At 34.0% G+C, this 16,495-nt stretch overlaps 1 protein-coding gene across 1 annotated transcript in view; it reads right to left on the reverse strand.

Annotated features, from left to right (window-relative positions):
• LOC118190223 (uncharacterized) overlaps positions 1–16,495 on the reverse strand; it is a 75,181-nt gene that overhangs the window by 16,634 nt on the left and 42,052 nt on the right. Inside the window, exons 12-15 of the mRNA XM_035360899.2 lie at positions 13,761–13,827; positions 9,730–9,836; positions 9,468–9,507; positions 4,073–4,099 (exon numbers count right to left, since the gene is read on the reverse strand). Coding sequence (XP_035216790.2) covers positions 4,073–4,099; positions 9,468–9,507; positions 9,730–9,836; positions 13,761–13,827 — 241 coding nt within the window. The remainder of the gene's footprint in view (positions 1–4,072; positions 4,100–9,467; positions 9,508–9,729; positions 9,837–13,760; positions 13,828–16,495) is intronic.

A 16,495-nucleotide genomic window follows, 5' to 3' on the forward strand; every position in this document is an offset into this window, starting at 1 on the left:
TCGCTAGCGCCTCAGCCTTCACTGTATCAAAGAACAGTTTGGTGGCATTGGGTCCTCTGTACGTGATTGGTGCCTTGTAGTCTGCATGTTTATACTTGATGTAGACAGTGAAGCTCATAGGCTCGTGCTTTTGATACTTATGCAAGAAGGATGCGTCTTCATTGGGATGACAGCTGTTTATCTTGTTTGTCAAGCACTCGAAGTCTCCATACATCACAAAGGGTACTCGCAATGACCTTTGGTAGTTTTTGAACCTCAGAGATTCGTCTTCCTTAGGCATTACAATCTTTACTGGCGTGTTCTTCCTACAATCCGTCTCATGAACTTGAAGGTCCTCCTCAGAGTGATAAAATAACAGGCACCTTTCACAGGGATATACTCTTTTCTCATGTTTAGTTAATTGAGCACTTATTAATTTCGACATGTCTTTTATCCAACAGTAATGACTGTTTCCTTCTTTATTCCTTGTGTACAGCAAATTGACGTGTTTGTCTTCCTTATTTTTAGTGATTCTCAATGGGTAAATGTCATTACCTTCGTATGAGTATATGCTCACCGATATGTCATTCAACTTCTCGAACCTGTTAAATACTCTGTCTTCCATCTGCACTGGGAACTCAATGCCTTCGAACTTTAGCTCATTCTCATACGGTTTATATTTGGTGACTCTTTGGGCATCTTTTTCCATAGGGTGCAGTGCAGAGAGTATTGCCCACATGAAACACTTATTATCCTCATTTTGTACGTTTATGACGGCTTTTTTAGCTTTAATTCTTTTCGGTAAATCAATGTAGGATGAGCCTCTCAGTGGGTTGTATTTATTGATCCTCACCTCAAGGCTTTTAATTCTGGCAAGCGTCCAGCCTGAACCCCTTGCAACAAACTCCTCCATTTCTGTCAATAACTTTTGGATAACCGATCTGTAATAAGCTATCAAATCAGTTGACTCTAAGATGACTTCATTTATTGTTTTAAAGTTCATCTCCATTTCTTCCCTCATTCCATCTTCCCCTTTTTGATAGTCGCAGAGGAACTGGAAATTAACCTTGAGACCATGCAGTCTTTTCAGATGTTTAGCGATCAGACCCCGGACCTGTGATGAAACATCGTTCAGAAAGTCTTTGGGAAGCATCAGATTGTGTTCGTTTTGGATATCATACGTCTTCAAACGAGATTCATAGGCTGTCTCAACTTCATGGGGGGTATATAGCCTTCTCTCTCGTGAATCTGAAAACAGGTCGGAGTCAAATGCGAAGTGACGGTTAAACAATACGCTTTCTATGTATGCTATGATGTCCGCCTTCCTTCCTAGCTTGGAATAGCCCGCAATACCATGCGTTCGACAAAATTCACGTAGTTGGTTAATGGTCATATGATGCAGCCCCTGCATATTGTCAAAATCATCTCTGTGAACCTCCTGGCTGGCCTTCTTAGGCTTATAGTTTTGATGAGCTTTAGTTTGTAAGTGCTTATTTATGCTAGATTCCTTTATTAACTTTCCGCAACACCTGATTTTTAGCTCCCTCTTCTTCTTTCGCTTGATAAACAAGTGATTGTGGAACCTGGAAAAGCCGTTGTGGTATTGAATGAGGGCGATCAGTTCCACCTTTTTAAGTTTCGAGTATCCTCGAATATCATTTTCTCGACAGTAATCTTGTAACTGTCGAACTGTTTTTGATTGAAAATCCATTTTGTCTTTCTATATACTGCAAACCTTCTCTTTAAATGCTTTTATTATTCACTAGGTATTATTAATCAATTACCCATTGTCTCTCCTTTGACGCTCTAGAAGCCATACATAATGGTGCACTGATGGTATAAATTAATACCCTCACTAAATATACCATGCCAGTGGATTATGTGGGGGGACGAATGCCCCTTGCAAAAGAAGCATGCGATGAAGAGGAAAAGTGGCGTTTGTAAAAGCGGCGTTTTCTAAAAGTGGGTTCGATTTTTAATGGAGGGTTGGAGAGCTATTGTTTTCTAAAAGTGGGTGCGGTTTTAATGGGGGCTTTGAGAGCCATTGTTTTAAAAAATTATATGGGTGAAACAGAGCCATTACATTTCTAAAAGTGGGTGGGATTTTTATGGGAGGGTAAATGGCTCTGCGCCAGCTCCGGCATATATACACTACTTGTGTCAACCAAAATAAAAGGGAATATTTTAATCTGCAATGACTGAAACTACTTTTCTATGTTTCAATATCATGATTTCAACATTTACCAAATCATTACACACACACAGATACATATATATACATATATATAAGATAAAATTATGTAAATCAGCTTTATAATTTAATTTAGCAATAGCCTCTTAATTCCTCATTTTTCATTTGGGTGTTTCCTCTTTATTCTAAAAACTGTAATAACTTTTCTGGACTGCGTCATTTCTAGATCAATCTATGTCACTTGCTTTGCGTAACACTGATGACGTAGCTAATTCAGAACCTAATTTAAAGTTTTGAGAATTGAAACTTTCTCTCAGTGAGCCTTCGTACTGGATAATTTCGCACCTTAGCTTCCGCCTCTCTTCTTATTAAGACGCTATTTCTCTCTACTGATTTCCTATCGCGACAGTATCAAAAATGAAAATGTTCTTAAATAGGCACGATACAAGTGCCAAGTAAATTGTGGCCACAGACGCCAACTGAATTTAAAATTAATATTTAATTTTACTCGGCTGCCAAGTTTCCTTTTCAATATGATATATATACAGGGTGACTAATAATTCATAGTACAAACTTTGAGAGCTAGTACAGGACACTGTAACAATCACATTTTGTATAGGAATGCATGGAAAGTAATGAATATAGTAATTTACTTATCTACTCCTGTTCTAATTCATTACATAGGGGCATCATTAAAGCCAGCATCCTCTAGTAAAAAAATAGATTCTCTGTACTCATTTGCAAAATTTCAAACAGAAATCTTCCCTCTTTGTAATTTGTTGTTGTTGTTAACTAATGCTCACTTGTCTGACCTAGTCAGCCCAAGCCCACGATATTCATCGTGGCAAGGAGCGCAAGTTTACGCCTGTCGCTGGCAACAGCCTTGAGTATCTTACAGGTGACAGAGAGATTTAGCTCAGTTTTGCCCCCAATTTTGATGGAGAGGAGGGAGGGGTTTGAGCGTCTCCCAACACCTCTCTAGAGGACATTCGGCTTGCCGTAGATTTAGAGTGTTTTCATGCCGCACGGACACTATACATCCATGCCTTCTCCGGGGTTCGAACCCAGGCCGTTCGGCACGGCAATCAGCCAGGCTAACCACTGTACCAGTTGGGCGGCCTCTTTGTAATGCTAACCTTCATCATGTACTTTACTGTCTTTTTTTTTTCACCGCCATATAAAGATATGAAATTTACTCCAGAAAACGTGAAGTAAGGAATATACACTTTATACCAACACCATTAAACACCATTATAGGCTTATGCTACGCTTTAACACCCTTAAACTGTGTAAAAGACACCATGAATACATATTCGTAAAGCATGTCTCGTATCTTTCTATGTTAACTCAATTTTTATATCAAACTTTGTTATACTGCGTCTAACAAAAAGAGAATGTTCTAAGACAATACACCCTACTTATTATCAAAATAAAAAGTCAATATGAGAATCTTCATGTTCTGCCTACGCTATCTACACATCAAAATTATCATTATATATGTAATTACTATTATTACATTAAGATGTCGGACATTTAAAAATAGGTCAAAACTCTTTAAACCTCTTTCACAGGAAATTTTGTTAATTATTCCAGTAGCTGTACAAGGTATTTCATTAGTCCAATCGATCTAAAGAAGTTTAAATTTAGAAAAAATGCACTATTGCTTGTGGGTTAACTTAAAATTCTCAGTTTACGCAAAGAAAATTATTGACTTCCAGTGCTTGGAAGAATTTTTGACTCATTAAATATATATTAACTGACAGGATCTATGTGTTGTAAAGAAGGGCGAGGATTTTGATGATATTCTGTGAAAACCTTTTTATCAAGAAAGACTTCTGAGACACCTTGTATGCACTTACGTTAATTACGGTTTTATAAGTGGATAGAAATTAATTAAATTACCTCCGGAGTAGCAACTTTTTTGTTCACCTGAAAATAAAAAAGTATAATTACTAAATCTTAGATAATCTTAGATATCTTATTATCTTAGATAATTTTTATAGTATATAATTATATATACTTTACGTAACTGGTATGAAGTGACAATAAACTTCACAATTACTAAATCATTTTTGAAAGAAGAAACATGATTAAAACTTGTAGTATAAAATTAGACGTGCTTTAAATATTGGATATGAAATGACAAGTAGTGTACTATAGCTATAACAGCCACAGGAACGTCATTTAAAAAAATGTAATAGAAATGTTAAAAGAAATTTAAATGCGTTGATTTCTGTACAAAGAAAGGAAATATGCAAACCAAAGATATATTACGCAGTTAATAATTTTATAAACAAAAATTGCAAAGTACCTACACGAATGTCGTATCTTTACATCTGGCAATGTCTTTCATGCCTATGTTTGTTCCACAAATTTTAGTCTAATTTTTAGATTCTGTAGGCGTTATTTTAAGTTTATAGCAGTTATTTTAATTTTTAAATATTCTTTACTGTCTATTCTCGTTTCCCACCTACTATTCCCTACCAGAATAAGTTTCTAGTATCGCATTGCATGTAAATGAGGTAGAAAGGAAGGTTTCCCTTACTTTAGCAGAAGAGCTTAGGAATACTTGTAAATATTATGTAAATAGTGGTCTATTTTATGTAAAAATATGTATTTTATGTTTTATGTACTGTATAATTCTGTAAAATGTGTTTTTTCTCATCTCTCACATGACAAAGGAGTCACCAACTTTCATTCTTATGCTATTTTATGTATAATTTTAGACTACCTATCAACGTTTGAACTTAATTGTTAGTTATTGTTTATTTAAAGCGTAGCGATAACTCGCTATCTTGTCTAGTAGGGTCTTCAAAACTTAACTTTAGTTTCCAGTAAGTAATTTTTGTTCCTATTGCGATTTATTACAACTATTACGACTTTGCACTTTTACATTTCTGACGTTCTTCCAACAATAGTATGCATATTGTGTTGCTTCCATTATATGCTTTTCTAAAACCTGAATCTTCTTTTTTTGAAGTACCGTATATACTCGCGTATAAGTCGATACCGCGTATAAGTCGACCCCCCACTTCGACATAAAAAATTCGTAGAAAATAAGAAACCCGAGTATAAGTCGACCCCCACTTCCGAAATCGATCGAGAAACTTCGTAAAATTTTTTTAAGTACTACATTTATTCAAAATCATCCGAGGAAAAAAAGTAAATATATGATAAAAAATACCTTGGTAAATAAACAAAATCAAAATCCTTCAACGTCCGATTCATGGTCAGATTCGCCAAACATTTCATAGAACTCTTCTGTCGTCATTGGCTCGTCATCATACATATTTTCAGTCTCGAACTCTGTATTGTTACAATCACTACTAGAGCCTTCGTCGTCATTTTCCCTTTCAAAAACAGTATCATCTTCCGTGCCGTCTAGTTCGTTGCTAATACAACATTTTTTAAATGATTTTATAATCATTTCAGAGGGTATTTCGTTCCAAGCATCTTTAACCCACTGAGCAATTAATGTAATATCGGGCTTTTTAATGTTGCCTCCCTTTGTAAATGTTGGTCGACCGGAACTAATCCACTCTGCCCAATATTTTCTAACATTTACTTTGAAGGGCTTATTGAGGCAGACATCTAGGGGTTGAATGACGGATGTTAATCCTCCCGGAATTACGGCCACAGTCGTTTTTAGGTGTTTTGTCACTTTTATCACTTCTTCAGAAAAGTGTCCACGACACGAATCGTATATTAAAAGCGAAGGTTTTTTGAAAGCTGCTCCCGGTCTTTTATCCCACACATTTTTAAGCCAATCGACTGTTCCGTCAGCATCCATCCATCCCTTTTCATGGGCGCGAACCAGCACACCTGATGGAAACACAACGTTTTTCGGTAAAGTTTTTCTTTTAAAAATGATCAACGGACGATCTTTAAAAATGACTATCTGCATTTCTCTTTTCTTGGCGTGTTAAACTTTTTTATTGCTCGATATTGATCGGTTGTTCGGGAGCTGAAAATTCTTTGGTTTAATCGAAACGTACTCTAGTTAAAGTATGAAACTCTGTGATTAGTTCGTCACATAATTTAAGTCATGAAATTACTTCAAGTAAGTGACTTATTTGATAAGTCGTCCAATTTGAGCGCGGGAAGAAAACAACTGCATTATATAAAGAAATTTTTGAACTTCCGATTCTTTTAATTTTTTATGGCCCCACGTATAAGTCGACACCCCCACTTTGAAGTCTTTTTTTTTTTGTCCAAAATATCTCGACTTATACGCGGGTATATACGGTAGATTTTCTCTTTTTTTCCCCAGTTGAAATGCTTTCGCGCTGGAAAATCCCGGGGTTAATTTTAGGAATTTATGTGGATATTCTGAGATTCCGCAATCATCAGGTTTTTCTGTGATTGTTAAATACATCTGTCGATTCTATGTCCTTCCTGTTACATTTTGATTTCTCTTGTAAATGCCAGACTATTTTTATGCTTGAATTACTTTAAAAATAACACCTTTAAAGAATTTACTTAAAAATTATACACCACAATTACCTTATTTCAAAATCCAAACCTGTGTTCTAAACTTGTGCAAAATTAAGCAAATTTGCATATCGTGTCGAATTTTTAAAAACTAATGGATAGATTTTAATGAAATTTAGTATGAATGTACATTTAAGAGAGAGAAAGAGATGTTTATGTTCTCAAAATTATCGTAAAGCTTCTTATAGTGCAAGGATGTCAAAAATCCACTTTATCATATCGAAGTGAAAATGAATCTGATATGAGGTACGGTACCTTCTCACAGGCAGACAGGTCACGCAGCGTGACAGCATACTGGACAGTAAGCAGTTGAGGAGTCCCTGTGGCATTTGATCCCACTCCTGCAGCAAGGCAGTTTTCAACTCCGAACTGATTTTCGGAGGGGGATGGCAAGATGAAATTGCTAAGAGAATCCCAGACATATTCTATAGGGTTAGGGTCCGGAGACCTCGCTGGCCAATTCACGTGGCAAATATCCTCACTTTCAAAGTAAACGTGGATGGTAAAGTCCCATGGGGACGAGCGTTGTCGTACATTAACAAGAACACAGGACTAACTGCTCCTCTGAAAAGTCGAACTTAGGGCTATCAGATCATTCTGTACCTCACAGCAGTCAGGGAGCTTTTGTCATACACATACTGGGGTAGGCGACCGTCCAACATAATGCCTTCCCAAGCCGTTTCTTCTTCACCACTATAATGATCCTTTTCCTTGATGAGGACCTATGATATCGTGTGTTTTATGCTCTCTCCAGATGTAGGTACGCCATAATCGGTATCCAGGATGAATTTCGACTCATCTGTAAAAGCACCGTGCTCCACTGAAGTCTGGTCCAAGGCACATGTTGTCTGTACAATGTTAAATGCGTTCTCTTGTGTGCTGCAGTGTGAGTAAGTCAGAGGGTCTTCACTATCTCATGAAACCTTTGGGCAAGTCACTGCAGTCTGTCAGAATCGGCCTCCACTGGCACCATACAGCTCACATGAGAGCTGTAAAGTTGTAGCCGTCCTGTGTCGCCACGCTTGAAAGTGCCAAATAATGATCTTCGTTCACCGTTGTGGATCTTGATTGACCTTTTGTCATCCATACGTTCGTGGCTACTCATTTTACCTGATAATTTATAATAACATTTACCTATTCTTGCGAGAAACACGTTGAATGCCGTGAAGGAGTACGATCACATAAACCGCCGAAAACCCTCGTGCGCTTACATCCCTTTCACAAACACAGCTTCACTCGCATGTGTACGCTTACGTACTCGATTCTAATTATTTGTATAATTCTTCAATAATTAGCACCCTATGGCTCAATACTTTCTTAAAAATAGACATATTCTGCAAATTCTCTTAAATTTGCCTACCAGAGTAGTATCAAAAACATTTAAATGAAATTTTGATCTCAGATAAAGGTAATGATTGCATTACGAAATTTTGATTGGTTCACAAATCATGCATTACGCCTAAATCACGAATCCGTACATTTTGCTGCATACTCTTACATCCATTTTCTACATTAGTTGCTCTGTTTCCCGTTATGCTAAAAGAAAGAAATGCATATTTTATGAAATGGATATATAAGAATTACTGAAAAGAAGATATAATTCCTTTTAACTTCAAATATGTGCTAAGTCTCTATAGGTACTTTTTCAATAACTTTTTTTCAGATTTATTGTTTTGGGGAGAGGCTGACGATGTTAAGTTATAATACTAAAATATTAGCATATACACCATATGATAGTAGTCGTTATGCACGGTTTTGTACTTTTAAAGTTTTGGACTGATGCTGATAAAAAGTTAAGTTTCAATTGCTCAAATATTAAACTATACAGCACATAATGGTAGTTATGATAGTTATTTGTGCTACGCTACTGCTTTGCATTGGGTATAATGCTTTGCCTTTGAAATATTAGTATAAAATATTCGATAGGGTTTTCACGAAACTGTTCTCGTAAATTCAAAGTCGGGAAGTTTCTTTATTTCCGTCGCTGCTATCCCGTGACTAATACCTTCTTTCCTTGATAAATTTAATTCTCATGATATTTAGGACTACAGAGGAAGAAATAGAGAATCGATGAATAAAAATTTATTCTCTAGCACAGCTTCTCTGAAAAATGATTTCAGCTTCATCAAAGTGTCGTAATTAAATGTATCAGTTTAGAAAGGAAGAAGAATGCGGAAATTTAACGTTCTTGACCTTATGATCAAAATTAGATCCGGAAGAAGTTTTTAAAAATATCCATAGAAAAGCGGAATAGAAACAGCACCAAAATTGGATTTAAAGAGAAGGAACATTTGCGATGACTCTTAGGAAATGCGAATTAAAAAGTAGATAACTGATTAATTTGACACCAATTGTATATTATACAAGTAAATGGCGGACATGTACCTTGGATAAAACTAGACCCACGTTCCAATAAAGCTGAAGTCAGTACACACAAAACCCTCATATTCATGTAGTTTTACAATGAAACACGTCTCTGCCTTTAATCTAAATAATGAAAATATTTGACTATGAGAAAAAGTACAATGTTCAAAACGACATTTTATCGGGCATCTTGTAAATTTTATTGATTGTACTGCCACATACATTATAACTGTAATATAAATAACTTGGAGCTATATACTCAATAACTATGGCCATGACTTTTTAAGAAACGTTTTAATGAAGTGTTTTGTATATATCCAGTAGCACTTCGCAGTATTTACTTACGTAGTTCACGGACAATATAAATACTCTTATTAATTTTTTAGAATATTTCGAGTATTATCATAATTTCTAAAAAATCTAGAATGAAAAATCTACTTACTTTTACTTGAGTCTAAATCTTCTATCGATGTTACTACATACTGAAAAAAATAATACAACACAAGAATTAGATTAAAGAATAGTTTTCAACATTTTGAATGAACTTTAATAAAGCATTTTTTCTTCATTAAAAGCAATCGTAATTTTACTATTAAATGCCATTATATTTCAACATATTTTGTTCATTTTTAAAATTAAAAATAACTTTGGAAAGATATTAAATATTCTGGAAACCTTAATGAAGTTACATGAAAATCACATACCTTTCCCCCTGTATGCACAGTTATAATTAATTTCCCCGCCGAAATAGCATCTTTGATTCGTTGGTAAGCTTCATCAATATCTGGTTCCCAATGTCGCTCTTTGGTTACTGAAATGATGAACGAAATATAGAGATGTGAAAAATGAATAACCTAAAGATTATTTTGACGTAAAACTTACGATTCACTCAAATTTGGTGAAATTTACTTCATACGTGAATGCGTGTATGTTGGTGGATTCAGCAAACCTTACTACGCAGCTGTCCTATACAAATCAACTAATATTAAACTAGACAGAAAAGAAGCGGATACATTTTCATTAATACTTGCGAAGTATTCTATATCTTTACATTTATGTATACCACCTTAAGCTATATTTTACTTAATATGATGAAAGTTGACAGTTCATTAATTCTTGCATTAATTAACAGGAATGATAAATTTTATCCAAAATATCAGAACACATGTGAGGAGTCAACTTTTTACCTACTACAGAATCAAATATTTATTCATGGTTATTAACTGTAATTTTCTTATATCATGTCGTATTATAACATGACTTTCACAATCAAAAACACTTTCTGCACAATTCAGAACACTTATTAGATGTAAGAGAACTTTAAATAGCTGTATTAAATGTAACTATTCTCGAATACTAAGGATATATTCTCTGAATCCAAAAGAGGAAAGTTTATTTTTAACTTAACGTATTTTTTTAAACAAAAATTACATCGTTGAAAAAAAAATACTTTCTTAGATAAAAAAATGCAATACATGGCCAAATTTTGCTCTGTATTTTTGAGAACGTTAAACAGGAAAATTATTTTTTATTTTGCCTAAATAAGCGTTTCATACTTATTTAAACTAATGATGGGCAAACCTCTTTGCAAGCGGGCTAAGAAACAGAAGAAAGAATATTTAGAGGGACAAATAAAATTTATTTTTAAACTTTAAAAAGAGTATATAAATATTTATGGGATGAATAAAATTCCAAATGCGTTATTAAAAGTTCCTTAAATTCAGATTTGCACTACGATATACTAATTCTGGGAAGTGATCCTAAATTTTCACATGACAGTTTATTTCTAACATAATTCTTCTCAAGTTTCTTGCAGAAAACACTTGTTTACATATATATTAAAATGAAGCAAACCTAGCAAAACCTCAAATCTTTTCTGGGCGTGAGATCTTTACCGCTTTAGATGATTATTAGATTGTAATTCGATTAATTCAAATTACAAATCCGACCTCACTGCTTCACAATTACTTTGAAAACCATGGTGAAACTCTCCATGACACTGAAATCTTGAAATTTGGGCTCAAACTCAAAAACTTAGTTTTCTCTGGTCACATTTATAATTCTTAAGCTTATCTTATTGCTTACGATATTGAATTTAATTTTAAATGAGACAAGATGTATTTAGCTAGCTGCCCAGCAAATAGATCACATTTTAGTTTAAAACCTTTGAGATCAGCTGGGATATCATCAATAAATAGATCTTTCCCTTTCGTATTGACATTTCTTACGTTTATATAACAAAAAATATCGGTGAAAATTGCAAAGTCCAAAAGCCATGTTGTATCTTCTAACATTTTACAAGAACATTGTTTCTCATGGAAGAATGACACAATGTCGTCTTTCAGCTGCTAAACTTCCTTGAAAACACATCCTGCGCTATACCGTCCTATTTTCGTCTAATGCAGCGCATCAGAGTAATCATATTATATGGACTGAAGGAAATATCGAAACTGCCTGTGAGTAAGTCCATTAGATTGAATAGTATTTACAAGCTTGAAGACTACATAAGCTTGATGACAAGTTTCATATATTCAGTTCAGATTTACACAGGCCATTTTGAAAATCACTAATATTTCCACGTTCAGTGGGTGGGAAGAGAATTTTTAGTCATTTAGGAACATTATCAGGTTGTCAATAAATATCGCTTCTAAGAAATTTTCAAAAGGACATTTAATTCTTATTATACTTGCTCGTACAACAACAGAAAAGCACTGGGCGCAGCTTAAAATGCGTACTGTAAATGTCAATAAAATGAGATAACAAAGCTCTTCTACATGAACTCGTTCGTTTTCCTCTCCAGTCAGATGACATCTTTTTCTGTTTCGGCACTACACAATATAATATTATACATTGCATATAAAAATATTTAATATATAATATTATTATATTGCATAGTAATATCGTAAATATATACAAATATAACATAATTTTTTAATTTCCGCGGCTGGCCCGTGGGTGGTAGTTTGCCCATCCCTTACTTAATAAAAACAATGAAATCAGTATTTACTTGCACAAGCGCATAATCGTGGGTCTTTTTTAAGCATGTGAAAGCAAAAAAAGTTTTTTTTTTATTTGAATAAAACAAAATTCTGATCCTTATGGTAAAAGCAATGGAATAAATCTGATTTTTAGCCGCAAATGTTTCTTCGATTGCTTTAACCCCAGGAAATTTATGACCAAATTGCTAAATAAAAAGTGGTTACTTTTTTTTACGTTTAAGCATGTCGTCTCTAGAAGTTTCACTTCAGAATCTCTTCTTAGGAACTTTTTTATTTGAAAGCGACTGCCATTGACAATGGGTTTTCTTTCGCATTTATTCGTAAAAACTTTAAGAAATTCTTCTCTTGCCATAATAAAAGGCATTTTGCTGTTACAAATAACCGTAATAAAAGGACCCTGTTATCATCTCATTTTTTCCTTCGGTCAGTAACAAAAGTACTCGGATTCTTTTCAACTTTAAGGCTATTTTCACACTTATAAATAAGATTCGCTACTTGCTATTTAAAGAATACTTGTAACTCAGTAGTATCGTATAATTATTCTTCGAAACTGGTTTCCTGAAGCCTTTTGAAAGGGGAAAAAAGTTTCATATTTATTCTAAATGTGTAAGGCATATATATTGAAGAGACCACAGTTCTCCAATAATCATAATTCTCAATTAATAGTTTTCATGATTATCATAAACGTAAATATAAAGAGCTGATCAAAATATAAAGGGCTAGTCCTACAGTTAATCAACGCTCCGTTTATCACAAGTATAATCACGGTTCAAAGCCTATTTGCATATTTTTCTGCAAAAATCTTAGTTTAATTCATTAAAATTTTTTAATGAAATGTACTGAATTCCTCAGTATTACGAACATTCTAAATGTTCAGCGTATAATGTAAGTGATTAAAGAGTCGTCATCAAGTCAAATGCTGGTTTATAAGAAAAAAGTGCACTAAGTTTCCCACAAATAGATCTTAAATTCAGTCCTTTATGTTACCTGATATTTATAACCAGGCATAATTATTAAATTCCTAAGCAGTTCTACAATTTGTTTATTCAAATTTCTCAGTCCTTTTTTCATTATTCTAAATGATATAATAATTATTAATTAACATATTGCAACGTTTCTCAAATTTTTTCAAGTGGGGACCACTTTCATAAATTACAAAGTTCTGCGGACCATTTTAGTCTCGTTCACTTCGAAAGCAATTTTTTAGTGTATGTTACTACGAATATACTTATACATTTAAAATAAAATTAATTAAAATTCATTTAATTTTTTATTGCTTTAAGTAATTAAATTAATAGAAAAATGTGTATTTATTTTTTATAACTGAAAGCTATTAGAGTTTAAATAACCTTATTAAATAAAAATGACACAAATTAAACGTTGATACGCACATTAATAAAGTTGTTGAGCCTACCGATTCTTTCATAGTTTTTCTCTCTTTGGATGTTTGCTGGTACGAAGCACAGTCATAGTACTTTAAATCCCTCTTTTGTTCTTAAGGCTAAAGTAGGAAGTTCGTAGGTAGGCTAACGAGTAATAAATTTCATAAAATCTCAGTCTTGGGAGAAAAATTGATAGATGGTTGCCATGCGTAATTTCCAAACTCTGAGAGTTTCAGCTATAATGTGACATGCGCAGTTTATAAATCTAGGCAGACCACAAGGGCAAGTTTCAAAGACTACAGACTGAGGAACACTGACATATTACATGTCGTAGAAAAGAATGTTTTTACTTACGTTTTGTTGCAGACTTGTCTAATAACCATCCTCTAAATTCTGTGATATTTACTCCGTCAAATACACCCTATAAATAAAAAATATGTGTTGGTTTACTTCTTATTGAAAGAAAATTTAATAAGCAACTAATTTTTTTAATCATTTAGAAAACCAGGAGTGTAGTATCGGCAGTCTCAGAATTTATCCGGACGACCAGACATTAGCAGTACAAAATCCTGAGATATAAAAATTGGCGCTGAAACTTTTTTAATGGATCATATGGAGGAACGAGTAAGGACACATGCAGAATAAATAATTTCCCTTAAACTAGATACTCATTTAACATTTTTAAGCTGCAGAGAACTTATCGTTTTAGCTTAAAGTCTATCAAACAAAGAAATCCAAACAAAGCTAAAAAAAAACTAAAAGTTTTTTTTTTTTTTTGCAACTAAAACTATAACAATTTAACAGTCATTTCTGGCAGAATCTGGAGATGCAAAAAATGTAGATGTGCGCAACACTAACTCTGAATTAATTGCTTTCAACCTAGCTCCTAACTCTACGTGATTCTGAAACATAACTACTAGCAAACTTAGAAAACATTCGCAAACGTAGATTACAGGTGAGTAAGAACATGAGAACAACAGCGTCGCTGGTAGCATTACCATACTCTCTAATCCCCTATTTCGTTCGCTATTTGTATCCCACTTAATTTGCATTTCTGGTGAGGCTAGCGGAAGTAAGAGAAATACAAGACATATTTAAAATAAAAATAGCGTGTTAATTAAAATAAGCCTTACGAACTGTAATTCATCAACTTCAAACTTATAATTAAAGGCAGAGCTGATAAGACAAATGAATATTATTAATTGTACCAGGGTTCGTGCCCAGGCGAACGGGCTAATTCCGTGATTTTTTGTTATACATAAATATGAGTACGAATTAATTTCTCTTAGACATACAATAAATAGGATCGTTTTCTCTAGGAAACAAAATTCTCCACAAAAGGAATACCTTCTGTTAGATAAATAACCCTTGTGCGTATTACCTTGATCGATTAACAAATTTCTTTTTCATTTTGATCTGGCAGATTGCTTTTGACTTAACTCTCCAAAATATTCAGTAATACTAAACCAGCAGTGGAAGAGACTGTTAGAAATGTTAGTGCTTTTCCTGAAGATTAAACACACCTGGTATCATGGCCTTCAAATTGTTACATGAGGTATAAATGTTTTTACGTATTTGGAGACCGAATTCTAACTTCATTCTAATAAAAGTAACAGACTATAATTTACTTTAATGTAATAACAGAGTATCATTAATAGCCTTTAATATTAGTAATTAATATATTTTATAGTGACTAAATTTTGCTTACCACTATGTGTATGTAACTGTATGTAACTTTTAGGACTTACCTGTGATGACACCCTTAACAATTAATTTCAGAGAAAAAATTTTTTTTCTTGGATAGCTTTAATTGGGATCCATTATATAATTTTTATTCACACACTATTTCAGTCTGCATTTCAGAAGAAGGTTTAAAATAAAAATTTTCATAAGAATTTAAAAACTTACATATCTCGTGTAATTAACAGGACGATTCACTCCTTCTTGAGGGATTTAACAGAGCATAGAAGTTAACATAAATAATTGAAATATGCGATTCACAGGGCAAAGTTCTGTTGCAACTTTTTTCTCATGCCTTTTAATCATGCTATCAAACATGGCTAGTATACGGCTGAGCCGATCCAAGTAAATCTAAGAGTTGGGACAGCTGGTTCGAAGACGGTTAGTGGTCTCTCCCAAAAGTTCTCTTTAAAGAATTCTGCTCTTATATACGTTTACTAATTTGTATCCTGGTGGAAGCCGATGAAAGCGAGTATAAAGATAAAATAATAGGATAATGGGCAAAAAGCCGTAAAACCTACACTCTTAGGATTTATCAGTAAACAACATTTCCGTTCAACAGCGAAATCCTTCTCGAAGTATGCGTAATTTGAGGATATTCTTAGCACATTCCCTAGAGTAGAGAAAAAAAAATGTTATATATGCATTCCGCTGTTCATGCATCTCTTCATTCATTCTTTGTGTGTACACGAACATCCGTTACAGGGCCGGTTTACAAGTCTTCGAAACACCAGCAGATGCGGGCGGCCCCGTCTTCGAGAAAAGGTGCCGCAAGATTCTTTTGCATTAGATTATTTTTCGTACATTCAAAGCAAATTTGGTCAATCTGTATCGCAAATTATATTGCGGCTTTGTGAAAAAATGGAAGGTGAAAGGCTAAGACCACTATATAACAAGTATTAGTAAAAATTAATAAAAATAATTGTAATTTCTCTTTGAAACAATAGTTTGAATTACTGAAATCAAATTGTTAATCACAGTTATGATAACTTGGCTATTGCCAATTCTCTTTTGGGTAGACGTTCAGTAACAACTGCTGTCCATTCTTTAGGTCTGAAATACGCAAATAGGACTTAATTGGAAGAACAAGAGAGAGTCTGAGTTACTGCCAGTGGAGTAAATAGGTATATGCAAATCATGCTGGTGTACTGGGGACTCGAAGCCTTAGGGGGCTCTTAAGTTTCTTAACTCCTTCCTAGTGAAGAACTTATCTCATTATGGTTACAAAGTAAATGTTTTCAATGTCCTGAGGAAACATATGTAATGTCGACCAGATCAGTGCTCCACTCGAGATAAAATTCATTTCACGTGTGCTTCATTTTGTTAGATATGATTAAAAAGCGAACGAA

This window comes from Stegodyphus dumicola, chromosome 8 (genome assembly GCF_044657685.1).
Source record: "Stegodyphus dumicola isolate Sdum_Otavi_A_Nest chromosome 8, ASM4465768v1".
NCBI lineage: Eukaryota > Metazoa > Arthropoda > Arachnida > Araneae > Eresidae > Stegodyphus > Stegodyphus dumicola.